Source organism: Nycticebus coucang, chromosome 2, assembly GCF_027406575.1.
Source record: "Nycticebus coucang isolate mNycCou1 chromosome 2, mNycCou1.pri, whole genome shotgun sequence".
In the NCBI taxonomy this organism is placed as follows: Eukaryota; Metazoa; Chordata; class Mammalia; order Primates; family Lorisidae; genus Nycticebus; species Nycticebus coucang.
This window is the reverse complement of record NC_069781.1, coordinates 113,271,932-113,299,453: the sequence shown is the minus strand read 5'-3', so window position 1 is coordinate 113,299,453 and position 27,522 is coordinate 113,271,932. Positions and strand designations below refer to the sequence as shown.

The 27,522-nt window shown below is 43.4% G+C and overlaps 1 protein-coding gene across 1 annotated transcript in view; it reads left to right on the top strand.

Annotated features, from left to right (window-relative positions):
* The window catches only part of CATSPERD (cation channel sperm associated auxiliary subunit delta), a 95,564-nt gene extending 68,664 nt beyond the window's left edge, over positions 1-26,900 (top strand). Inside the window, exons 17-22 of the mRNA XM_053579130.1 lie at positions 8,823-8,875; positions 18,169-18,243; positions 20,969-21,097; positions 23,545-23,722; positions 25,044-25,201; positions 26,566-26,900. Of these exons, the coding sequence (XP_053435105.1) occupies positions 8,823-8,875; positions 18,169-18,243; positions 20,969-21,097; positions 23,545-23,722; positions 25,044-25,201; positions 26,566-26,869 (897 nt within the window). The 3' untranslated portion in view covers positions 26,870-26,900. The remainder of the gene's footprint in view (positions 1-8,822; positions 8,876-18,168; positions 18,244-20,968; positions 21,098-23,544; positions 23,723-25,043; positions 25,202-26,565) is intronic.
* The last annotated feature ends 622 nt before the right edge of the window (positions 26,901-27,522 follow it).

The window sequence follows — 27,522 nt, the reverse complement described above, 5'->3', positions numbered from 1 at the left end:
GAGGTTCAGTTGCTCTTCCAGACAGTCTGCCCCCTCCAAAGCCTGCACTTCAGCCTCTGAGCTCCACTACTTGGAGCAAAGGAGGCTCATGGGGAGACTGGGAGCTCCAAGAGAGGATGGAAGGATTAAACGCAGAACAGGGCCTTTTTTTTGTTGTTGTTCTTGGGGATTCATTGATGGTGCAAGAAAACAGGTTACACTAATTGCATTTGTTAGGTAAAGTCTCTCTTACAATCGTGTCTTGCCCCCCAAAAGGTGCGGTACACACCAAGACTCCACCCACTCCTTCCTTCCCTCTCTCTGCTCTTCCTATCCCCCACCCCTTCCTCCTTCTGTCTTTCTCTGCTCTCCCCTTCCCCTATCCCCACAATGTCATTAATTGTCATTAATTGTCCTCATATCAAAATTGAATACACAGGATTCATCCTTCTCCATTCTTGTGATGCTTTACTAAGAATAATGTGTTCCACTTCCACCCATTAATACAAAGTCTGTAAAGTCTCCATTTTTTAAATGGCTGAATAGTATTCCATAGTGTACATATACCACAGCTTGTTAAACCATTCTTGGGTTGGTGGGCATTTAGGCTGTTTCCACATTTTGGTGATTGTAAATTGAGCTGCAATAAACAGTCTAGTGCAAGTGTCCTTATGATAAAAGGATTTTTTTTCCTTCTGGGTAGATGCCCAGTAATGGGATTGCAGGATCAAATGGGAGGTCTAGCTTGAGTGGTTTGAGGTTTCTCCATACTTCCTTCCAGAAAGGTTGTAGTAGTTTGCAGTCCCACCAGCAATGTAAAAGTGTTCCCTTCTCTCCACATCCATGCCAGCGTCTGTAGTTTTCAGATTTTGTGATGTGAGCCATTCTCGCTGGGGTTAGATGGTATCTCAGGGTGGTTTTGATTTGCATTTCTCTAATAATTAGGGACGATGAGCATTTTTTCATATGTTTGTTAGCCATTCATCTGTCTTCTTTAGAGAAGGTTCTATTCATGTCTCTTGTCCATTGATATATGGGATTGTTGGCTTTTTTCATGTGGATTAATTTGAGTTCTCTATAGATCCTAGTTATCAAGTTTTTGTCTGATTCAAAATATGCAAATATTCTTTCCCATTGTGTAGGTTGTCTATTTGCTTTGGTTGTTGTCTCCTTAGCTGTACAGAAGCTTTTCAGTTTAATGAAGTCCCATTTGTTTATTTTGGTTGTTGTGATTGCCACGGCAGTCTTCTTCATGAAATCTTTCCCCAGGCTGATATCTTCCAGTGTTTTTCCTATGCTTTCTTTGAGGATTTTTATTGTTTCATGCCTTAAATTTAAGTCCTTTATCCATCTTGAATCAATTTTGTGAGTGGAGAAAGGTGTGGGTCTAGTTTCAGTCTTTTATATGTGGATATCTAGTTCTCCCAGCACCATTTATTGAATAGGGAGTCTTTCCCCCAAGGTATGTTCTTGTTTGGTTTATTGAAGATTAGGTGGTTGTAAGATGTTAGTTTCATTTCCTGGTTTTCTATTCTATTCCAAATGTCTATGTCTCTATTTTTGTGCCAGTACCATGGTGTCTTAACCACTATAGCTTTGTAGTACAGCCTAAAATCTGGTATGCTGATGCCCCTGGCTTTGTTTTGATTACTAAGAACTGCCTTAGCTATACAGGGTTTTTTTCTGGTTCCATATGAAACACAGAATCATTTTTTCCAAGTCTTGAAAGTACAATGTTGGCATTTTAATAGGGATGGCATTGAAATGGTTGATTGCTTTAGGAAGTATAGACATTTTAATAATGTTTATTCTTCCAAGCCATGAGCATGATATGTTCTTCCATTTGTTAATATCCTCTGCTATTTCCTTTCCCTAAGAAAGGAAATAATTTTCTTTATAAAGGTCCTTCACCTCTTTTGTTAGGTATATTCCTAGGTATTTCATTTTCTTTGAAACTGTGGTGAAGGGAGTTGTGTCCTTAATTAGCCTCCCATCTTAACTGTTATTGCTGTATACAAAGGCTATTGACTTGTGGACATTGATTTTATATCCTGAGACATTACTGTATTTTTTGATGACTTCCAGGAGTCTTGTGGTTGAGTCTTTGGGGTATCGTCATCAAAGAGGGAGAGTTTGACCTCCTCTGCCCCCATTTGGATGCCCTTTATTTCCTTGTCTTCCCTAATTGTATTGGCTAGAACTTCCAGCACTATGTTGAATAGTAATGGTGACAGAGGACAACCTTGTCTAGTTCTCATTATAAGAGGAAAAGCTTTCAGTTTTACTCCATTCAGTAAAATATTAGCTATGGATTTGTCATAGAAACTGTCAATCAGTTTCAGAAATGTGCCACATATGCCTATACTCTTTAGTGTTCTAGTTAGAAAAGGATGCTGGATTTTATCGAGTGCTTTTTCTGCGTCTGTTGAGAGGATCATATGGTCTTTGTTTTTGCTTCTGTTAATACGGTGGATAATGTTTATGGACTTGCGTGTGTTGAACCAGCCTTGCATCCCTGGGATGAAACCTACTTGATTATGATGTATGACTTTTTGATGATAAACTATAATCTATTGGCTAGGATTTTGTTGAGAATTTTTGCAACTATATTCATTAGTGAAATTGGTCTGAAATTCTCTTTTTTGATTGGGTATTTTCCTGGTTTTGGGTGATGTTTGCTTTGTAGAACGTGTTGGGGAAGATTTCTTCCTCCTCAATTTGTGGGAATAATTTCTGCAGTACAGGAATAAGCTCTTCCTTGAAGGTTTGATAGAATTCTGTTGTGAAGCCATCCAGACCAGGGCATTTTTTTGTTGGAAGATTTTTTATTGTTTCTTTAATCTCAGTGCTTAAAATTGGTCTGTTCAGGAGCTCTATTTCTTCCTGGGTAAGTCTAGAGAGAGAGTGTGATTCCAAATATTGATCCATTTCCTTCACATGGTCAAATTTCTGGGCATAAAATTTCTGGTAGTATTCAGAGATGATCTCTTATATCTCTGTGTTATTATGTATCATCAGTTGTTATTTCCCCTTGATCATTTCTGAGTGAGGTTCTGGGCATAAAATTTCTGGTAGTATTCAGAGATGATCTCTTGTATCTCTGTGTATTAAATATCATCAGTTGTTATTTCCCCTTGATCATTAATGAGTGAGGTTACTAGAGATTTTACTTTTCTATTTCTAGTTAGTCTGGCCAAAGGTTTATCTATTTTATTTATTTTTTTCAAAAAACCAACTCCTTGTTTCATTAATTTTCTGAATGATTCTTTTGTTTTCAATTTCATTGATCTCTGATTTAATTTTTGGATATTTCTCGTCTTCTGCTGGGTTTAGGCTTAGATTGTTCTTCTTTTTCCAATTCCATAAGATGGTTTGTGAGTTTGTTGATGTGCTCTCTTTCTGTTTTTCAAATGTAGGCATCTAAAGCAATAAATTTTCCTCTCAGAACTGCCTTTTCAGTATCCCACAGGTTTTGGTAGCTTGTGTCTTCATTGTTGTTACGCTCAAGGAAGTGAATGATTTCCTCTTTTATTTCTTCCTGCACCCAACTGTCATTCAACAGAAGGTTGTTTAATTTCCATGCCTTTGTGTGGGGTTGAACGTTTTTGTTGGAGTTGAGTTCCACTTTTATTGCCTTTTATCTGAGATGATATAAGGTATAATTTAAATTCTTTTGATTCTGTCGAGGTTTGTTTTGTGTCGTAGGATATGATCAATTTTGGAGAACATTCCATGGGGCAATGAGAAGAATGTATATTCTTTATCTTTGGGATGGAGTGTTCTATACATGTCTATCAAGCACAGTTGTTCTAGTGTCTCACTTAAGTCTCTTATATCTTTGTTTAATTTCTGTTTAGGGGATCTGTCCAGCTCTGTAAGAGGAGTGTTAAAGTCACCTGTTACTATGGTGTTAGAGGATATCATATTGCTCAGACTGAGTAAGGTCTGTTTCAAGAATCTGGGAGAATTTAAGATGGGTGGATATGCCCATCGACCCATGAATGGACTAGCAAATTGTGGTACATGTATACCATGGAATACTACGCAGCCTTAAAGAAAGATGGAGACTTTACCTCTTTCATGTTTACATGGATGGAGCTGGAACATATTCTTCTTAGCAAAGTATCTCAGGAATGGAAGAAAAAGTATCCAATGTACTCAGCCCTACTATGAAGCTAAATTATAGCTTTCACATGAAGACTATAACCCAACTATAGCACAAGACTATGGGGAAAGGGCCAAGGAAGGGGAAGGGAGGGGGGAGGTTTTGGTGGAGGGAGGGTAATGGGTGGGCCCACATCTATGGTGCATCTTAGAATGGGTACAGGCGATTGCAGTATGTACACAGCTATGATTTAACAATAAAATAAAAACAAAATAAAGATTCTAAAAAAAAAAAAAAAGATGGGCACATAAATATTTAGAATTGAAATGTCTTCTGGGTGGTACCTGTGGCTCAGTGAGTAGGGCACTGGCCCCATATACTGAGGGTGGTGGGTTTGAACCCAGCCCTGGCCAAACTGCAACAACAACAGCAACAAAAAAGTCTTCTTGTTGTATTTTTCCCTTGACCAATATAAAGTGACCATCTTTGCTTTTTTTTTTTTTTTGACTTTAGTTGCTTTAAATCCACATGTATCTGAAAATAAGATTGCAACTCCTCTTTTCTTCTGAATTCCGTTTGCCTGAAAAATTGTCTTCCAACCCTTGACTCGGAGCTTTAATTTGTCTTTTGAAGCCAGGTGTGTTTCTTGCAGACAGCAAATGGATGGCTTGTGTTTTTTAATCCAGTCAACCAATCTATGTCTCTTCAGTGGGGAATTCAAGCCATTAACATTTATTGAGATAATTGATAAGTGTGGTAGAATTCTATTCATCTTATTTGGTGAGAGTCCATTGCTTAGTTTTATCTTTTGCATCAGTGTGGAGGTTAGATTCTGTCCTTTAATTTCTGAGTTCTTACTTTGCTGCTGATCCATTGTGGTGGTCAGTGTGCAGAACAGGTTGAAGTATTTCCTGTAGAGCTGGTCTTGTTGTGGCGAATTTCCTCAATGTCTGTGTATCAGTAAATTATTTGATTTCTCTGTCAATTTTAAAGCTTAACTTAGCAGGATATAGAATTCTGGGCTGGAAATTATTCTGTTTAAGTAGATTAAAGGTAGATGACCATTGTCTTCTTGCTTGGAAAGTTTCATTAGAGAAGTCTGCAGTCACCCTGATGGATTTGCCCCTGTAGGTCAACTGGCGCTTACTCCTGGCAGCTTGAAGAATCTTTTGTCTTGACTTTGGACAGGTTCATCACAATGTGTCTTGGAGAAGCTCGGTTAGAGTTGAAGCGACCTGGGGTCCAATATCCCTCTGAAAGGAGTGTGTCAGAACCTTTGGTGATCTTTGGGAAATTTTCATTTATAATATTCTCTAGTATAGCTTCCATTGTCCTGGGGCATTCTTCTTCCCCTTCTGGGATACCTATAACTCGTATGTTTGAATGCTTCATAAGGTCCCATAATTCTGACAGTGAACGTTTTGCCTTCTCTCTCTTTTTATCTGCTTCTTTAACTATCTGAGTTATCTCAAGAGCTTTGTCCTCTACCTCTGAGATTCTTTCTTCTGCATGTTCTAATCTGTTGTCGATACTTTCTATTGCATCTTTCAGTTCCCTGTTGCTTCAGTTCCTTCAGCTCTGCTATATCCTTTCTATATTCTTTATATCGTTCATCTCTTATTTGATTCTGTTTTTTTGATTTCCTTTTGATTATTTTCCACTTTATCAGCAGTTTCCTTCATTGTTTCAGTCTTTTCCTTCAATGTTTTCATCATCTGTATTCTAAATTTTTCGTTATTTCTAACATTTCTTTATAGGTGGAATCCTCTGCAGTAGCTAGCTATCTCGTGATCCCTGGGCAGGGGTGGGGGGTGAGGGTGGTGTGCTTTAGACTGGTTTTTCATGTTGCCAGCATTTTTCTGCTGATTCTTCCTCATGAGTGTTTTCTTTTATCTGTTTTTTTGCCCTAATTTTCCTTTCACTTCCTCTTGCTCTTTAAGTTACTGTGTCTCTGGGCTAGGGTTTCAATGAGTCCAATTCTCCATGGCTTTTTTCCTGCTCAAGGGGTCCAGAAATCTCTTGCTGACTCCCTGTGTCCCCAAAGGGATGTTTCTGGGCAGATCCCACCAGCCAGAGATGCCTGGAGTCTTCTCTCCCCAGTCTCACTGTGCACAGTTGCACGGAAGCTAGAACTGGGCCATTTTGCTGATCATTGAACGCAGGCTGTTATCCTCTGCTTCTGGATCAGATGGGGTTTAGCAGGGGAAGGTCAGCATCAGCAGTCCTTGAAAGAGTAGATGGGCCTATTCACAGAGATTGACAGCCACCTTCTTGGAAACCCAGCCACCCCTTGGTGAGGAGGGCAGATATGGCTGTGTTAAAATGTACCAGAGTTTGTTTTAATCAAGCATGGTTTAAGACAGTGGTCCCCAGTCTTTTCGGCAGCAGGAACTGATTTCATAGAAGATAATTTTTCCATGGACTGAGATGAGGGATGGTTTGGGTATGAGCCTGCAAGCAATTGATTTATATCTGCTAACGACAATGTGTATTTGAAGCCACTCCCCACCATTAGCATCACCACTTCAGCTCCACCTCCACCAAACATTAGATTCTCATAAGGAATGTGCAACCTAGATCCCTTACATGAGCAGTTTATAGTAGGGTTCACACTTGTGTGAGAATTTAATGCTACCCCTGATCTGGCAGGGGGTGGAGCTCAGACAGTGATGTGAGTGATGGGGAGAAGCTGTAAACACAGGTGAAGCTTTGCTCAATTGCCTGCTGTTCACCTCCTGCTGTGAGGCCTGGTTCCTTACAGGTTATGGAGCAGTACTGATCCACAGTCTGGGGCTAGGGGTAAGACATGCAGACATGGACAGGATTGTCATGAAGAAGATTTTGTTTTGTTTTGAAATAAATTTAATTTTATAAGAGCAGTTTTAGATTCACAGCAAAATTGAACAGAAAGTATGGAAAGGTCTAACAAAATCCCCACCCCTCCCAACACATACTCACTGTGTCCCCCACTATTGGCATCCCCCAGAGAGAGGGAAATTTATCACAATCAATAAACATGTATGGATGCATCATCATCACTGAGAGTCCACATTTCTACATGAGGGCTCACTCTTGGTGTTGTACATTCTGTGGGTTTGGGCAAATGTACAATGACATGTACCTACCATTATAGGAACACAAAGAGAAGTTTTACTCCCCTAAAAATCCCCCATGCTCTGACATTCCTCCCTTCCTCTCCCCAATCTCTGATGGTTTTACTGGCTCCATAGTTTTGCCTTTTCCAAAATGTCCTTTAGCTGGAATCATACAGTATATGGCCTTTCCAGACTGGTTTTGTTCACTTGCCAACATGCATTTAAATTTCTTCCATGTGTTTCCATAGCTTGAAAGTTCCTTTATTTCATTAATTTAACTTAATTTTTAATTTTTTTTAGTGATGGTGCCTTGCTATGTTGCCCAGATTGGTCTTGAACTCCTGAGTTCAAACCATCCCCCCAGGCCTCAGTCTCCCAAGTATCTGGGATTACAGGCATGTTTCACCATGCCCAGCAATAGCTTATTTCTTTTTAGAGGCAGATAATATTGCTTCATCTGAATGTAGCACAGTTTGTTTATCCATCCACCTTGGCTGCTCCCAAGTTTTGGCAATGGTGAATAAAGCTGTGAAGGAAGAAGCACATGCTCGTGGATTGCTAGAACAGGAGGCAGGGCAGCCATGCAGGGCCAGTCAGAAGACAGAGGGAGTAAGAGGACACCAGCACCAAAGCCTTGACTGAGATCTCGATGGGAAGTAAAGGGTGGGCAGGAGACACAAAGGGATTGGGCAGGATCAGCTAGTTTGAGGCATTTGAGCGGACTCTGGGCTGCAGAGGTGGTGTCCCTGTGGTGTCTAGCACCTGGCCTTGGGCTGATACATGCAGCCTTGGGCTGATACATTGCTTCCCAAAGTGTAGCAGCCAGAGGTTAGCAGTGAATGGCTGATGGCAGGTTGGTCTGCATTTCAAGAGCACACACTTGGGAGAGTATTTGCCACCTCTACGAATAAGCTAATCCTGGAAGTGGTTGTCCCTGTCAGCAAGTTTCCAGATGCCAGAGTATCAAGAATACAGAATATAAAGGCATATATAAATTAATTGTAAGTCCATGTGGAGTTACAAGGAAATATAAGTTAATATGCAAGGGCTCTAGCATGCTGGACTCCGGGAAGAGGATACCTTCATTGGACTGAGTGGTTTTCCACTGTGAGGCTTGTTCATGGCTGACCAGGTCCTGTGGTAAGTTGGGTGCCAGGTGCTGTCCCTAGGACATCCATTTGGAACCTCCTTTTTTTTTTATTTTGGCCGGGGCTGGGTTTGAACCCGCCACCTCTGGCATATGGGACCCGCGCCCTACTCCCATTTGGAACCTCCTTAAAACAGGGGAATTTCTTTCTGTGTGGATACGCACCAGCATCCCACCTCAAGCATGGTGGCCCATAGCTGCCTACTGGTCAGATGACCAGTGCTGCTGACAGAGCCGGCATCCTCCACCTCCGGACAGGTAGGGCCCATGGTGCAAAAGGACAGGCAACAAAAAAGGGGACACAGGGCTTATGCTCCATGGGGCCACCTGTGGGTATAGTGTATTCCAGGCATCTGGGTCACCATGGTGTGATCCAGGCCACAGACAGCTTCCAAACCCTTCCCTTGTGAGAGTCTCCCCATGTAGTTTTTCACTGAGCTGGGCCCTGGACAGCCCTCACTGACTGTGTCCATGTCTCTGTCACTCTTCTCTGCAGTCCACACTTATTTCAGTTGGCTGTGACCTGGATAAAAAGATCATTGTCCAGAAGTAAGTATGTTAATATTGGGGTGTGTGGAGGGAACTGGGGGGCATATGGATGGGATGAGATTGACCTCAAGGTGACAATTGCTTAAGTGGGGTGTTATTAGAACATTCTGTCTACTTTTATATGATTGACATATCTGGAATAAGAAGCCCAATAATTAGTTTACCAGGATATAGAATTCTGGGCTGAAAATGGTTTTGTTTATGAAGGTTAAAAGTAAATGACCACTCAACTGTGGCATATGTATACCATGGAATACTCTTGAGCCACAAAAAGATGGAGACTTTACATCTTTTTTTTTTTTTTATTGTTGGGGATTCATTGAGGGTACAAGACACCAGACTACACTGATTATATTTGTTAGGTAAAGTCCCTCTTTTTTTTTTTTTTTTTGGTAGAGACAGAGTCTCACTGTACCGCCCTCGGGTGGAGTGCCATGACGTCACACGGCTCACAGCAACCTCTAACTCTTGGGCTTACACGATTCTCTTGCCTCAGTCTCCCGAGCAGCTGGGACTACAGGCGCCCGCCACAACGCCCGGCTATTTTTTTGTTGCAGTTTGGCTGGGGCTGGGTCCAAACCCACCACCCTCTGCATATGGGGCCAGCGCCCTACTCACTGAGCCACAGGCGCCGCCCGGTAAAGTCCCTCTTATAATTGTGTCTTGCCCCAAAAAGGTGTGTCACACACTGAGACTTCCACCCCGCTCCCTCCGAGACTTTACATCTTTTGCATTAACCTGCATGGAGTTGAAACACATTCTTCTTTCTTTTTTCTTCTGCCAAAATATTTATTTATTTGAGACAGTGTCTCAAGCTGTTACCCTGGGTAGAGTGCTTTGGTGTCATGGCTCGTAGCAACCTCCAACTCTTGGGCTCAAGCAATCCTTTTGTCTCAGTTTTTCTTTTTTTTTATTGTTAAATCATCGCTGTGTACATTAGTGCAATCAAGGGGTACAATGTGCTGGTTTCATATACAATCTGAAATATTCTCATCAAACTGTTCAACATAGCCTTCATGGCATTTTCTTAGTTATTGTATGTAGACATTTGTATTCTGTCTTTAATAAGTTTCCCCTGTACCCATTCTAAGATGCACCGTAGGTGTGGCTCCACCCATTACACTTCCTCCACCCTAACCTCCCTCCTCCCTTCCCCTTCCTTGGCCCTTTCCCCATAGTCTTGTGCTATAGTTGGGTTATAGCCTTCATGTGAAAACTATAATTTAGCTTCATGTAGGGCTGAGTACATTGGATACTTTTTCTTCCATTCCTGAGATACTTTGCTAAGAAGAATATGTTCCAGCTCCATCCATGTAAACATGAAAGAGGTAAAGTCTCCATCTTTCCTTAAGGCTGCATAATATTCCATGGTATACATGTACCACAATTTGCTGGTCCATTCGTGGGTCGATGGGCACTTGGGCTTCTTCCATGACTTAGCAATTATGAATTGGGCTGCAATAAACATTCTGGTACAGATGTCTTTGTTATATTGTGACTTTTGGTCTTCTGGGTATAAACCTAGTAAAGGAGTTATAGGATCGAATGGCAGGTCTATTTTTAGGTCTCTAAGTATTCTCCAAACATCCTTGCGGAAGGAAGGTATTAGTGTGCATTCCCACCAGCAGTGTAGAAGTGTGCCCTTTTCTCCACATCCATGCCAACATCTCTGGTTTTGGGATTTTGTTATGTGGGCTACTCTTATTGGGGTTAGGTGATATCTCAAAGTAGTTTTGATTTGCATTTCTCTGATGATTAAGGATGATGAGTTTTTTTCATGTGTTGGTAGATCTTGTGTCTGTCTTCTTTAGAGAGGTTTCTCTTCAAGTCCCTTGCCCACCCTGAGATGGGATCACTTGTTCTTTTCTTGGTAATATGTTTGAGTTCTCTGTGGATTCTGGTTATTAGACTGTTATCAGAAGTATAACCTGCAAATATTTTCTCCCATTCTGAGAGCTGTCTGCTTGCTTTACTTACTATGTTCTTGGCTGTGCAGAAGCTTTTTAGTTGGATCAGATCCCAGTAGTGTATTTTTGATACTGCTTTAATTGCCTGGGGAGTCCTCCTCATAAAATATTCACCCAGGCCGATTCCTTCAAGAGTTTTCCCTGCACTTTCTTCAAGTATTTTTATAGTTTCATGTCTTAAGTTTAAATCTTTTATCCAGTGAGAGTCTATCTTAGTTAATGGTGAAAGGTGTAGGTCCAGTTTCAAACTTCTACAGGTTGCCAGCCAGTTCACCCAGCACCATTTGTTAAATAGGGAATCTTTTCCCCACTGAATGTTTTTAATTGGCTTGTCAAAGATCAAATAACGGTAAGTAGCTGGATTCATCTCTCGGTTCTCTGTTCTGTTCCAGACATCTACTTCTCTGTTTTTGTGCCAGTACCATGCTGTTTTGATTACTATTGATTTATAGTACAGTCTCAGGTCTGGTAGCGTGATTCCTCCTGCTTTGTTTTTATTGCTGAGTAATGTTTTGGCTATTCGAGGTTTTATCTGATTTCATATAAAATGAAGTATTATTTTTTCAAGATCTTTAAAATATGACAATGGAGCTTTAATAGGAATTGCATTAAAATTATATATTGCTTTGGGTAGTATAGACATTTTAACAATGTTGATTCTTCCCAGCCATGAGCATGGTATGTTTTTCCATTTGTTAACATCTTCAGCTATTTCTTTTCTTAAAGTTTCATAGTTCTCTTTGTAGAGATCTTTCACGTCCTTTGTTAGGTATACTGCCAAATATTTCATCTTCTTTGGCACTACTGTGAAAGTAATAGAGTCCTTGACTGTTTTTTCGGCTTGGTTATTGTTGGTATAGATAAAGGCTACAGATTTATGGGTGTTGATTTTGTAGCCTGAGACATTGCTGTATTCCTTGATCACTTCTAAAAGTTTTGTAGTAGAATCCGTAGTGTTTTCCAGATATACCATCATATCATCTGTGAAGAGTGAAAGTTTGATCTCTTCTGACTCTATGTGCATACCCTTGATCGTCTTTTCTTCCCTAATTGCAATGGCTAAAACTTCCATTACAATGTTAAAGAGCAATGGAGACAACGGGCAACCTTGCCTGGTTCCTGATCTAAGTGGAAATGATTTCAATTTAAGTTCATTCAATATGATATTGGCTGTGGGTTTGCTATAGATGGCCTCTATGAGTTTAAGAAATGTCCCTTCTATACCAATTTTCTTAAGTGCTCTGATCATGAAGGGATGCTGGATATTATCAAAAGCTTTTTCTGCATCAATTGAAAGAATCATATGGTCCTTATTTTTTAGTTTGTTTATGTGCTGAACTACATTTATAGATTTACGTATATTGAACCAGCCTTAAGATCCTGGGATAAATCCCACTTGGTCGTGGTATACAATTTTTGTGATGTGTTGTTGGATTCTGTTTGTTAGGATCTTACTGAGTATTTTAGCATCAATATTAATTAGTGATATTGGTCTATAATTTTCTTTTTTTGTTGGGTCTTTCCCTGGTTTGGGGATCAAGGTGATGTTTGCTTCATAGAATGTGTTGGGTAATATTCCTTCTTTTTCTATATTTTGGAAGAGGTTTAGTAATATAGGTACTAGTTCTTCTTTAAATGTTTGGTAGAATTCTGATGTAAAGCCATCTGGTCCTGGGCTTTTCTTTTTAGGGAGATTTTCTATAGTTGATGCTATTTCAGAACATGATCTAGGCCTGTTCAACATTTCCACTTCATTCTGGCTAAGTCTTGGCAGGTGGTGTACTTCTAGGTATTGGTTGATTTCTTTCAGATTTTCATATTTCTGAGAGTAGAATTTCTCGTAGTATTTGTTAAGGATTTTTTTAATTTCTGAGGGGTCTGTTGTTATTTTATCATTACCATTTCTGATTGATGAAATTAGAGATTTTACTCTTTTTTTCCTGGTTAGGTTGGCCAAAGGTTTATCTATTTTATTGATCTTTTCAAAAAACCAACTTTTGGATTTATCGATCTGTTGTATAATTCTTTTGTTTTCAATTTCATTTAATTCTGCTCTGATTTTGGTTATTTCTTTTCTTCTGCTGGGTTTGGGGTTGGAGTGTTCTTCCTTCTCCAGTTGCTTGAGTTGTCCCATTAAGTTATTAACTTTCTCTCTTTCCATTTGTGTCTTGGTTGTTGTTTTGTTCCAAAAATTTGGTGATTTCCTTCTTAATCTCATCTATCCTTCAGCATAAGGTTGTTTAGCTTCCGTGTTTTTGTATGGGTATGCCGGTTCCTGTTGTTATTGAGTTCAACTTTTATTCCATGATGGTCTGAGAAGATGCAAGGAATAATTTCTATTTTTTTAAATTTGCTGAGATTAGATTTGTGGCCTAGGATGTAGTCGATTTTGGAGTATGTTCCGTGGGCTGATGAGAAGAATGTGTATTCAGTTTTGTTAGGATGAAATGTTCTGTAGATGTCTGTTAAGTCCAGATGTTGAATGGTTAAGTTTAAATGTAAAATTTCATTGCTTAGCTTCTTTTTGGAGGATCTATCCAGCACTGCTAAAGGGGTGTTAAAATCTTCAACTACTATGGAACTGGAGGAAACCAAGTTGCTCATGTCTGTTAAAGTTTCTCTTATAAATTGAGGCGCATTCTGGTTGGGTGCATAAATATTAATAATTGAAATCTCATCATATTGAGTATTACCTTTAGCAAATATGAAGTGTCCATCCTTATCCTTAATTATTTTGGTTGGTTTAAAGCCTATTGCGTCTGCGAACAGGATTGCAATGCCTGCTTTTTTCTGCTTTCCATTTGCCTGGAATATAGATGACCATCCCTTCACCTTGAGTCTATACTTGTCTTTTAATGTAAGAAGCTTCTTGTAGGCAGCAGATATCTGGCTTGAGTTTTTGTATCCAGTCAGCCAACCTGTGCCTCTTTAGAGGACAGTTTAAACCATTCACATTAATTGAGTGTATTGATAAGCCTTTGTAGAGTCCAGTGGACATTTTTAATCCTTTTGCGACTGTGGAAGTTGGAATTTGATCAAAATTTTCTGGGTGGGTTTACTTTTGTGGTGGAGGATTATGCTGGTCTTTATGGAGGATAGGTCTGAGAATATCCTGGAGAGCTGGTTTAGTTATCGCAAATTTCTTCAACATGTGAATGTCATTGAAGTATTTAATTTCTCCGTCATAAATGAAGCTCAGTTTAGCTGGGTACAGGATCCTGGGTTGAAAGTTATTTTGCTTTAGGAGATTAAAAGTCGATGACCATCCTCATCTAGCTTGAAAGGTTTCAGCAGAGAGATCTGCAGTTTTTCTGATATTCTTCCCCTTGTAGGTAATGGTTTTTTTTCGTCTGGCAGCTTTCAGAATTTTCTCCTTCATATTAACTTTAGTGAAATTGATTATGATGTGTCTGGGGGATGTCTTATTTGGGTTGAGTCGTGCTGGAGTTCTGAAACTGTCTGCTATCTGAATTTCGGAATCTCTTGGCATGTCTGGAAAGTTCTCCTTCATAATCTCATGGAGAAGAGACTCTGTTCCTTGTGAAGCCACTTCATCACTTTCGGGGATCCCTATAAGACGAATATTGGTTTTCTTCAAATTATCTGAGAGCTCTCTGAGAGAGTGGTCTGTTTTTGCTCTCCATTTCTCTTCTTCTTTGAGGGTTTGGGAGCGTTCGAAAGCTTTGTCTTCGATGTCAGAAATCCTTACTTTTGCTTGCTCCATTCTGTGACTGAGGGATTCTACTGTGTTTCTCAGATCTTTGAGGGATGCAACTTCTTGTCTCAATGTGTCGAAATCTTTGGTCATTTGGTCTTTGAATCCATTGAATTCTTGAGATAACTTTTGGAATTCTAATTCGATCTTATTTGCTATCCAGATCCTGAATTCAATTTCTGACATCTCAGCTATTTGTTTGTGCATGGGGTCTTGTGCTGTTTCTGTCCCATTGATCCTTGGGGGAGTTGATCTACTCTGATTATTCATATTGCCAGAGTTTTTCTGTTGATTTCACCTCATGATTGTTTTTCACCATTGCCTCTGGCCGTCCTCAGAGTTGGGGAGGTTTCTCTCCAAGATTAGACCCCAGTGGGATCACTCTATTGTTGCTGGATCTTTGTAGGGAGTGACCCTGTGTAGTTCCTCTGGGGCTGCTCTATCTAGGGAGTTCTGGTTGTGGAAGCAGCTCCGGTTTGTGACACACCCAGATCCAGTAACAGGGATGGGGGTGGTGCGCATGGTTCTGGGAGTGCCAGGCGCCCGGTGACTTTGGCACAGAGAGCCCAAGGCTCCAGCAGTCTCTGGCCAGGAGAAGAGCTCTGCGCAGAGGCAGGGAGGGCTCCAAAGGTCACGCAGCTACCAGAGTCCCTGTCCAGATGAACGGGCTAGTGTGGAAGCTGGGAGGACACAGGAGAGAGGACACAGGGTTGCGTGGCTCCCACAGTTCCTGGTCAGGGAATGTGGAGGCCCAGTGGGTGCGGGTCACGGGTTGGGGGTCGCTGCACAGCTCTTATGGGGGTCTGGGCAGCGCCAAGCCCAGGAGTTTGAGGTTGCTATGAGCTGTGACATCACGGCACTCTACCCAGGGCAACAGTCCAAGGCTCCAGTGTGCCAAAACCGGTCTCACTCTGCCCTTTAGGGTTAAGGCTGTAAGGCAGCTCAGTACCCGCCTTTAGGCTGCTCAGTCCCTAGGTTACTAGTTCCTGCCCGATCCTTGCTCTGGGACCCTGAGGGTGGAGGTTGCCTGGGCAGTTCTTTCACAATGGCTCCCTGCGGCCCACAGCCGAATACTATTAGCTCTGTCCAGCTCAGCAGCTCAGTCTGGGGACCTAGACAATGCCCAAAGTTCTCCGCACTCCTGCTCAAGCTCTCCCCAAGGCAGTTCAACTGAGTGCCAAGTCCAAAAACACCAAAATAGTTCGCAGGTAAGGCCTTTCCGGTTTGCAGTCTCACTGCTGCTTGTACTTACGGCTGCCAGAGAATTAGGTTGATCGAACACACGTAACTACTTGCCAGTTTACCACTGTTTTTGCCCTCCTATTGGGGTCCAGAAGTCCCTTGCTGACTCCTTGTATCCTCAAAGGGATGATTATAGGCAGATCCCACCAGCCAGAGATGCCTGGAGTCTTATCTCCCCAGACTCACCGTGCCCAGTTGCAGGGAAGCTGTTACTTGGCCACCATCTTGCTCAACCTCCAAAACACATTCTTCTTAGTAAAGCATCACAAGAATGGAAAAGCAAGTATCCAATGTACACAATACTAATATGAAGCCAGTAGATGATCTAATTACCCATACAAGAGAAAGACTGAATCCAATTAAAAATGGGGGTGGGGGAAGGAGAAAGGAGGAAGAGGGGATGAGGGAGGGGGATTGGTGTGTTCCCACTTAATGGGCAAAATGTTAGGGTATATGGCATACCTCCTGGGTGCAGGGCACACCACGATAGGGACTCTACCTAACAATGCAAACATTATACCTAATTGTTTCCAATCAATCTGAAATTAAAAAAGAATAAATAAATAAAAATGCAAAACTAAAAAATGAAAAATAAAAAACCTCAATAATTAGCCAGGTGAGGTGGCCTGGGCCCATAATCCTATCAACCTGGGAGGCTGAGGAGAGACAATTGGTTGAGGCCAGGAGTTCAACAGTGGTTTAGGCAACTTAGTGAGAATTTGTCTCAAAAAATAAAATAAAGGCTCAGCGCCTATAGCACAGTGATTATGGCACCACACCAGCCACATGCACCAAGGCTGGTGGGTTTGAACCTGGCCCGGGCCAGCTAAACAACAATGACAACTGCAACAACAAAAAAATAGCCGGGTATTGTGGTGGGCGCCTGTAGTCCCAGCTACTTGGGAGACAGAGGCAAGAGAATCACTTAAGCCCAAGAGTTTGAGGTTGCTGTGAGCTGTGACATCACAGCACTCTACTAAGGGTGACAGAGTGAGACTCTGTCTCAAAAAAATAAAAATAAAATAAAATGAAATAAAAGTTTAGGCCAGGTACAGTGGCTCACACCTATAATCTGGCACTTTGGGAAGCCGAGGTGAGATAATTGCTTGAATCCAGGAGTTTGAGACCAGCTTGGGGAACATAGCAAGACCCTATCTCTATTTATTTATTTATTTATTTTTTTTTTTGTAGAGACAGAGTCTCACTTTACCACCTTTGGTAAAGTGCCATGATGTCACAGGACTCACAGCAACCTCTAGCTCTTGGGCTTCTGCAATTCTCCTGCCTCAGCCTCCAGAGAAGCTGGGACTACAGGCGCACGCCACAACGCCCAGCTATTTTTTTTGGTTGCAGTTCTGCTGGGGCTGGGTTTGAACCCCCCACCCTTGGTATATGGGGCCGGCGCCCTACTCACTGAGCCACAGGTGCCACCCAAGACCCTATCTCTGTAAAAATTTTTTAATTAGCTGTGCATGGTGGAGGTCTATAAAAAATAAAAAGGAATAGCTGGGTGTTGTGGCGGGCTCCTATAGTCCCAGCTACTTGGGAGTCTGAGGCAAGAGAATCACTTAAGCCCAAGAGTTTGAGGTTGCTGTGAGCTGTGACACCATAGCACTCTACTTAGGGCAACATAGTGAGACTCTGTCTCGAAAAAAAAAAAAAAGGAAGATAATTCTGACACAGGGTACCACATAGATGAACCTTGAGGACACCATGCTCAGTGAGAGAAGCAGACACAGGACAAATATGATCCCACTCATATGATGCCCCTAGAGGTGTCAGAGTCACAGGGATAGAAACAAGAAGGGGGAGTGCCATAGGCTGGGAGTGGGGGTAGGGACTTAGCTTTCAGAAGTTGAGAAAGTTCTGGAAATAGAGGGTGGTGCTGGTTGAGCAAGAAACTGAATGTGCCTATTAATGCCACTAAACGGTGTGCTTAAAAATAGTTAAGATGGTAAATGGTGTAGCCACGTGGAAAAAAAGTTAAGATGATAAATTTTATGTTATGTGTATTTTATTTTATTTTTTTATTATTATTTTTTCTTAATATTAGAAAACAGCGGCCCTCAGCTGCCAGTGCAGGTGGGAGGAAACTGGCTGCGCAACTGGGTTTATACAGTAAAACTGAATTTGCTTTCTGTTATGTGTATTTTAATGCAATTTAGAAAGTAAATTAAGAAAAGAAGCCAGACCAGCTACACCCTTGGCAGCAATATGCCAGGGCCATTTCCCTCCCCACCCCACCCATGCCAGAATTGAGGTCTCTCAATTTTTTTGATTTTTGGTCATTTGACAAGAGAGGGTTGTCCCATGATTCACATCCAATTCACAAGGTTGGGTACTTTCTCACTGTCTTCTCTTGATCACAGCAAAATTTCAGCCTGTTCCAAGGACATTTTGGACCCAGTGGCCCTTCAGGACAACTACACCTACGTCATTGAGAAGTAAGCTGGAGTGTCCTTTCTATTCTATCCCTCCTGTGATACCCCTGGTGACTCTTTGACACCCTCCCCCTTCCCCCCGCTTGCACCAAAGGCAAATTAGGAAAAATTCCTATCTGGTCAGGAGAGAATCTCTGCACTCACCACCATGCCAAGTGCCAAAATGTTACCCTTTAGACACCTCCTCACCCTAGAGACACTCACGGAATCTTAGGTGGGCTTATGGGCCTGTCTTAGTCCATTTGCATTCCTATAAAGGAATAGGTGAGCTAGATAATTTACCAAGAAAAGATGGTTATTTTGTTCATGCTTCTGTAAGCCATGAAAGGAGTACAAAGCCAGCACCTGCTTCTGGCAAAAGCCTCAGGAAGCTTACATTCAAGGCAAAAGAGGAAAAGAGAGAGAGAGAGAAGGTACTGGCCAGGGGTAGGGATCCTGGAGCCTTGGGGCCACATGTGCTCTTCTGCATCCTTGAGTGTGGCCTTTTGACCAAATCCAAATTTTACAGAACAAATCCTTTTATTCAAATGGTGTGACAAAAAAATGAAGCTTTTCCTACCTCCTTAAGTACTTAAAGATGAATAATCTTGAAATCAGAAGGCCAGAGGTTCCTTGCCTCTGCCGGGTCAACACACTCATTACCACTGAAAACTCACTTGTTACCACAAGGAGGGCACCAAGCCATTTATGAGATATCCACCAGTGATCCAAACACCTCCCATCAATTGCCACCTCCAACATTGGAAATCAAATTTCTTCTTTTTTTTTTGAGACAGAGTCTTAAGCTGTTGCCCTGGGTAGAGTGTCATGGCGTCACAGCTCACAGAAACCTCAAACTCCTGGGCTTAGGCCATTCTCTTGCCTCAGCCACCCAAGCAGCTGGGACTACAGGCACCCGCCACAACGTCTGGCTATTTTTTTTTTTTTTTTTTTGGTTGTAGTTCTCCTTGTTTGGCAGGCTTGGGCTGGATTCAAACCCGCCAGCTCTGGCGTATGTGGCTGGCACCCTAGCCACTTGAGCTATAGGTGCCAAGCCAAGAATCAAATTTCAACATGAATTTTGGAGGGGAAAGCCTCCAAACTGTATTAGGGCCCCTCTTTGCACCCAGCCTGGGGGAGCCCCTCACCAAGCCCCATATACATTGTGTGTTTTGTAAGACTCAGCCCCTGGAGTACAAGCCAAGAGTCAGCCACTCTTCCAGAGCGAAAACTGGTATTTCTAGGTTTGGTGAGGGGTGGTGGGTCTGGAACGTACAAGGGAATAAAGGATATTGTTCTGGTCCATACAGACTGCTGTAATGAAATACCTTAGACTGGGTGGTTTACAAAGAACAGAATTTGATTGCTTATAGTTCTGGAGGCTGGCAAGTCCAAGATCAAGGCAAATTTGGGTTCTTGTGAGGGCCTGCTCTCTGCCTCACAGATGGTGTCTTATCACTGTGTCCTCGCATGATGGAGGGGGCAAGGGAACCCTCTCAAGCCTCTTTTATAAGGGTATTAATCCTATTCATAACGGCTGCACCCTCCTGACCCTATCACCTTGCAACACCCCTGCACTAGAATTAGGTTATGACCTATGAATTTTTTTTTTATTATTATTATTTTTATTTTTTTGTAGAGATGGAGTCTCATTTTATCACCCTCGGTAGAGTGCCATGGCGTCATACAGCTCACAGCAACCTCCAACTCCTGAGTTTAGGCGATTCTCTTGCATCAGCCTCCTGAGTAGCTTGGACTACAGGCACCTGTCACAACGCCCAGCTATTTTTTTGTTGCAGTTTGGCTGGGGCCAGGTTTGAACCCACACCCTCAGTATATGGGGCTGGTGCCCTACCCAAGGAGCTACAGGCGCTGCCCTTGACCTATGAATTTTGGGGAGACACAGACATTCAAACCATAGCAGAGGTTATTAATTAGTGATGGTTCACACTATTAATTAGTAGAGAGAGTGGCACCTGTGGCTCAGTGAGAAGGGCGCCAGCCCCATATACTGAGGGTAGCAGGTTCTGACCTGGCCTCGGCCAGCTAAAACAGCAATGACAACTTTAACAACAACAACAACAACAACAAGCCAGGTGTTGTGGCAGGCACCTGTGGTACCAGCTACTTGGGAGGCTGAGGCAGGAGAATCCCTTAAGCCCAAGAGTTTGAGGTTGCTGTCATCCTCTACGGAGGGTGACAGAGTGAGACTCTGTCTCAAAAAAAAAAAAAAAAGAACATAATTAGTGGGGTGGGGGGGATAGAGAATTTATTTTAAGCAATTGGCTCATGTAACTGTAGAGGCCTAGTAAATCCAAGGTCTGCAAAGTGGGGTAGCAGGCTGAAACCCAGGGAAGAGTTTGGTGGGGTCAGGGCTGTCTTTGTTAAGGCCTTTAATGTTTAGGTGATGCCCATTCAATTATGGAGGCTAATTGGCTTTACTCAAAGTGTACCAACTTAAATGTTAATCTTATTTAAAAAATAAAAACAAAACCCTTCTCGGAAATATCCAAACCATGTTCAGTCAAACATCTGAGCACCATGGACCAGCCAAGCTGACACATAAGATTAACCAAAATGGGAGATTCTGGTGTCATTTGAACCTTGGCTTCGAATCCTCAAATGCTACCGCTGCTCACTCTTGAGAAGCATTCCTCATTTGCAGAGGGCAAACTGAGGCTGTGAAGGGTTGGCTGTCTGGGGGGAGCTCATACCCCACCACCCATGTCTGTTTCCTGTTCTTTTAAAGGGAATCCTATGACCCCAGATTCCAGGGGCAAAAGGCCACCAAGGACCTGGTTGTGCACTACTCATATGAGCGTCTGGGCTGTCCTGGCCTAGTCTACTATGACACCCCATGGAAGCCTGTGGTCGAGCTGTAAGTCTTGCAGCCTGGCCCCAGGGTCACACTATCCTCCATCTCATTCCCAGCCCAGCCCCACCAGCCTTCTCCAGGCTTCAGCCCTCCTGTGCCTTCTCCCTAGAATACTGTGCTTGCCCCTGTTGGCCCAGACAGCACCCCACCCCCTGCCACTGTCTTAGTCCTAACAGCATGTCACAAATGATGTGGCTTAAAAATAGAAGTGAGAAATCCAAAATCAAAGTGCTGGCAAGGTTGGTTCCTGGTGAGGGCTTTCTTCCTAGCTTGCAGACAGCCACCTTCTTGATGTGCCCTCATGTGGGTGGGAGAAGGTGGCAGGTGAGGAGGGGAGAAGGGAGAGAGGTAGGGAGGAGAGAGAGCACAATCTCACATACACTTTGATGTCATTTCCTCCTCTTACAAGAACACCTGTCCTATCCAACTAGAGCCCCACCCTATGACCTCATTGAACCTTCACTGCCTTTTCAAAGGCCCCATCTCTAAATACAGTCATATGGGGCGGCGCCTGTGGCTCAGTGAGCAGGGCGCCGGCCCCATATACCGAGGGTGGCGGGTTCAAACCCAGCCCCAGCCAAACAGCAACAAAAAATAGCCAGGCGTTGTGGCGGGCGCCTGTAGTCCCAGCTACTGGGGAGGCTGAGGCAGGAGAATCGCCTAAGCCCAGGAGTTGGAGGTTGCTGTGAGCTGTGTGACGCCAGGCACTCTACCAAGGGCAATAAAGTGAAACTCTGTCTCTACAAAAATAAATAAATAAATAAATAAATAAATACAGTCATATGGGGGTGGGGGGTTATTAGGGCTTCAACACAGGAATTTTAGGGGAACACAGTTCAGTCTCTAACATTCTATCCCTTTCCGTGGTTCTGCTGTCTTCCCTGATCATATCTTCACTTACCTGATTCCCACCCGGTACAGTGTCTGCATTTATGTGATGTTTATGTGGGTGGCTTGTGGGCCAGCAACTGGCATCTGAGGTGTTGAGGGCAGCTGTGTTCCTAGGGACAGCCATAATCACATTGTGATGAGGAAAGGTGAAGGTTCTGGAAGCGAGGCTACCAAGGGATCCTTGCTCAGACAGCCATATTGGGGGGGAGGTGTGAAAGCTGTCAGGTGACTCCCTTTGGTCTTCATGGCATCTGGGGTTACCATCTGCAGGGCCCCCAGGTTCTGCTTAAAACAAGATTCTGTCTCTTTCAGAACAGATCTTCTCCACCTACACACACAACACACGTGAACATGACATACACACGATCATGCCTGCACACAACATATAAGGCATGCACGAAGACACACATGACTGCAATCTGGGGTATTGTATTGCTCGCTGCAACAGAGATAGAACATGCATCCAAAAGAAATGATTTTTAGACGAAAACCCTGAGTTTTTTTTACATTTTCTCTTTCATCTCTTTGTTTTTCCTATTAAATCATAGCTGTGTACATTAATTCATTTATGGGGTACAATGTGCTGGTTTTATATACAATTTGGAATACAACAAACTGGTTAACATAGCCTTCACCACACTTTCTTATTGTGTTAAGACATTTATACTCTACACTTAGTAGAGTTGACATATACCCTTGTAAAATGTACCATAGGTGTGAGAAAACCCTGATTAAGAGCCCTAAATGTAAACCTTGTGAATATTTCCAGATTGAAGGTGTTTGGAGTCACCAGATGAGGGGGTCTTGGTGTGAGGAATGAGGAGGCTTCAAACAAAGTCTGTGTTGGGGAACGGAGGAGCTCTGGGAGGAACCCTCCTGAGTAAACCTTGGGTCCGTATTATCATAAAACAGGAAGAAGTAGACAAAAGCTGCTTGCCGGATGGGATATAATGTCTCTGTCTTTGTTTTTGCAAAACTGCAGACCTTGAGCTCACCCTCTGCCTCCAGCATCAAGAGACCTTTGGCATCTAGAGAATCTTTACCATAATTATCATTGCCACACCTCATCCATACATTTTCTCTTGGAGGCCAGGTTTCTGATCTCTTGTGTGCACACATGACATTCTTATGATTCTCCAGGTCTCTCAAGCAGGAAGTGAGCCTTATACTAAAGATCAGAGCTCAGTTTCCCCTACACTAGATGTCATCAGAAAGGGATCAGGGGGTGGGCTTTTATTTGTGATATTATTCAGTTACATAGCCCAACACCAGTTTCCTCCTAACTCTGCTCATCTCACCCCTTCTCAGACAGGACTTTGGTTTCCACCCAGCAGAAAATACTCAGTGCCAGCTGCCACCCCCTACCTGTCCACCTGGCTCTGTCACCACTTCCGTCCCCACCTCTCCACACATTGTAGCCTTGGGTGCAGCCAGGGGGTCCTGTGCTTTGCTCTCTCATCCCCAGGATGGTTTTGTGATACCGCGGAGGGGTTGTGGTTGGTCCCCCCCCCACCTCACTGCCTGATTCCTGAGGCCATGCCCTGTGCATGTGTCCCCAGGTGGCAAGGAGACATTTTCCATGAGGTAGTCGAAGCTGAGTACGTCTTGCTGGAGGTGAATGGGCTGTTCACATACTCCTACGCCCTGACGGCCGCAGAGGCACACTGCAGATCCCAGCCGCAGAACTGGAGCACAGTCATGAAGGACAGTGGGGCACCTTTCTCCTGGAACAGAGAGGTAATGCTGACCCCTTGATTATGTCCAAAAGGGTCTGCTGCCCACTGAGGGGACAAGAGGGCATGCTAGGATGCCATGTGGCAATAGGGCCAAGTGTGGGAGTGTAGGACCCCAAAGTCTTTTGGGGGATGTGCAATTGCCCGATTGTGGGTAGACATAGTTACCAAGATCTTTGTGGGATGGACAGATGTCTAGAACAATCCAAATTCCCAGTCTGTTCTGCTCAGTGAGCATTTCCATAATTGGAATTCATTCACGCACAATTGACAAAAAAGGCTGTGATGTCTGTAAGGAATAAATCTCGTTAATCCACACATGCACCTTATCCAACACATTGAATGTTTTGTAAAAGAGCCCATCAATATAAGGGCACAAACATGGCACCACCAGCAGCAAAACCACCTGTGGATGGCCTGCATGCTGAGTGCACACTCTTGGACGCACCTTTTTGGGTTCACTTAATCCTTCCTCACACCCACTTCCATCAAATGAGTTTGACTATTGATTTTGTCATGCTTGTTGTTGGTAGTTTTACTTTTTATTTTTTTTAATCCAAGGTGAAATTCACATGCCATGCAATTAATCATTTTTAGAGTCTCGTATTTAATATATTCATGACATTGTGTACCCACATTGCACCTCTTTGATTATCTTTTAAAAGAGAAAGGCACATATAATGTAAGTACTGTTTAGTATCTTTCCACTGTGCTATTTGTGTGTGCCTTCTTCTCATTTGCTCTCTTGTTCAAAGTTCCATGCAAGCATGCACTTAAGAGATGGCGCCTTCCTTGTTCTTTTATTTTCCCCCTCATCCCTGGAGAGTGGATGATTTTGTGGAACACAGGGTTTTTCTGTCAGGTTAGAGGCACATGCCTGCATTTTCGGTGCAGTTTTTTGGTTTGTTTTTTGTTTTTAGACAGAGTCTCGCCCTGTTGCCCAGGCAAGAGAGCCATGGCATTGGCCTAGCTCACTACAACCTCAAACTCCTGAGATCAAGTGATCCTCCTGCAAGTACCTTAGATTACAGGGACCATGCACAGTTAATTTTTCTGTTTTCAGTACAGATGGGGTCCTGCTCTTGCTGAAGCTGATCTAGACCTCCTGACCTCAAGTGATCCTCTCACCTAGGCCTCCCAGAATGCTAGGATTACAGGTGTGAACCACCACACCAGGCCTCCAGCCATTATTGATGGAATATAGCTGCTTAAAGCCAGGAGGTGGAGCTAGACAGATCCATATAAAAAAGCCATTAGCTTAAGTCCCAGCTCCTTTTCTTTTTTCACATGGTCTTCATGTGCCCCATCTCTGTCCTCCTCCCTAGAACTACGTGAGCTGCCACGACCCCGAAAACACTGCCCCCTTGCAGTGGCCAAATGTTAAGTATCAGATCTTGGGAGGCCCGACAAAAAACGCTCTTGCTTTCGACCAAAGGAATGGCATGTACATCTTCTTCATTTCTATTGTGGATCCGTACTACAGGTGAGTGGAGTCAGTCTCCCCCGATGGCAGGGGATGGCTGTCACTCCGGGAGGCAGGTCACACGTGTGGTGGGGGAAGATTGGGTATGATTTTCTCTCTCCACTTGGGCAAGTCCTGGCTAAAGCTGAGTTCCTCCAACAGCTCACACCATCCCCAGAAAAGTGATGTTTTAAGTTCCTGGTGATATTTATTCTTTCGTTAAATAAATACTTAGCACAGAGTCTGTGCCGAGTGCTGGGGACAGCAATAACTATTGACTTGTCCCTGCCCTTATGGAGCAGAGTCCACCTTTCTCCTACTCCCCATGACTGGGAGTATGTTGATGTCCATGGGTAATAGCAGGCTCAGACTGGCTCACAGGAGCTAACTCTTAAATATCCAGGAATTGTGCAAGCCAGTTGATTTCATGTTGGTAGCTCAAAATCAGTGACAGCAGTAATGTTTACACCATCAGGACTGGCAAACAAACTGTACATTGGGGGCCAGGCACAGTGCCTCATACCTACAATGCTAGGACTCTGGGAGGCTGAGGTGGATGGATTGCTTGAGCTTAGGAGTTTGAGACCAGCCTATACAAAGTCAAAACCCTGTCTCTACTAAAAATAGGAAAACTAGCCAGGTGTTGGAGGAGGCACCTGTAGTCCCACCTACTCGAGAGGCTGAGGCAGGAGGATCACTTTGAGGTTGCTGTGACCTACAATGAATGATGCTATGGCACTCTACCCAAAGTGACAAAGAGTCTATCTCCAAAACAAACAAAAAACAGTGCACATAGGGCCTTTCCCCTCTGAGAGCCAGTTTTTAAATATTCACCAGTCACAGGTGCCAAGGGGATTCTGAAGCCATGTCTAACCATAACACATGGATCAACGTGTCCCATGGGGAGGGAGACATATGGCATCTTTTCCTGTGTCCTCACCCCTGCACGAAATCTTTGTCAGCATGTGTAGGCCCTGCCTTCCCTATAGGCCCCAGACTCTGGGGTAGGGGACAAACTCTGAGATGGCCACAGGAGGAAAGCACCAGGTGGGGTGGGGTCATCCAGAGGGGAGAGGGGATGGACTTCAATAGTCACCCCTTCTTGTACTGTGAGATGCCCCCTCGGGTTTAGTTTCACCCCTTCTGCCTTCTCTAGATGGAGCCTGGGTGTGGGGATGGGGTGGGGACCCTGATGTCAGCTGCCAAAATACAGAGAAAGGACAGCGGTCTCAGAACCCATCAAAGTTGACAAAGACATAAAGGGAACCCAATCGCTGCTACCAGATCTGGGTCTCCCACCTGTGGATCTGAACACCTTTGCTGAGATGATGGGTAGACCCTCTCCCCTCGCCATGCCAAACAGCCTCTCCCGGCCTGCTCCACAGCTACTGTCACCTGGAGACTGTCTTCAGCATCTATGTGCATGGGGCCTACCCACTGCCCTTGTTGCACCGGGAGATGATCATAGTGGGGATGTTAGTGACCATCCTGTTCTCCGTATGGCTGGCCTACATTATCCCCAAGATGTTTCGCACCGAGAAGGGCCAGAGGATCAAGGGGTTTGGTGCCAAGCTATGCAGGAGATGCAAGAGGTTGTGCAGGTTCTGCTGTCCAGCACCCCATAAGAGTACACCCAAGCAAAGCAGGATGTCCCTGAAAGTACCCTTCTCTTCAGGAACTCGGCACTGACCTCTGAGCCTATCAGCTGGGGACTAGACTATTGTCTTCAAATAAATTACTATGTCATAAAACAGGAAACAGTTTGTGTTCATCATGGGTTTCAAGTATGAGTTTTTTTAAGAGATAGTGTCTCAAGCTGTTGCCCAGGTTGGAGTGAGTGGCGTGATCATAGCTCACTGCAGCTTCAACATCCTTAGCTCAAGCGATGCTCCCACCTCAGCCCCCCAAAGTGCTAGGATTACAGGTTTGAGTCACTGTGCTCAGCATTTTTTCTGTATTTTATGACGTTTTGGCATCTTGGGGCTTTGCAGACCCAGGGAGGAATGGCTGCTCCTCTCAGGCTAGCTATGGGACAGCAAGCAAGTCCCCTGCAAGTACACAGTGATGTGCAAACCACACAATCCCCAGGTCAAGTTCTGATTTGCAGATGAAAAACCTGAGACTCAGAGACCTGCTGAAGATCAATCACAGTGGTGATTACAACCAGGATTTCAATTTGTATCTATTTGATTGTAAAGCTCAAGCTCAAGCTCAAGATCTGAACCACTGATACACTTTATTTCATGTTCTTCATATTAACAGCCTCATATCAGTGGGGGAGGTATGTCAGAGACATAGGTAGGAACTCCTACATTTTACATCAGGGTGTTTTCAGAAAAAAT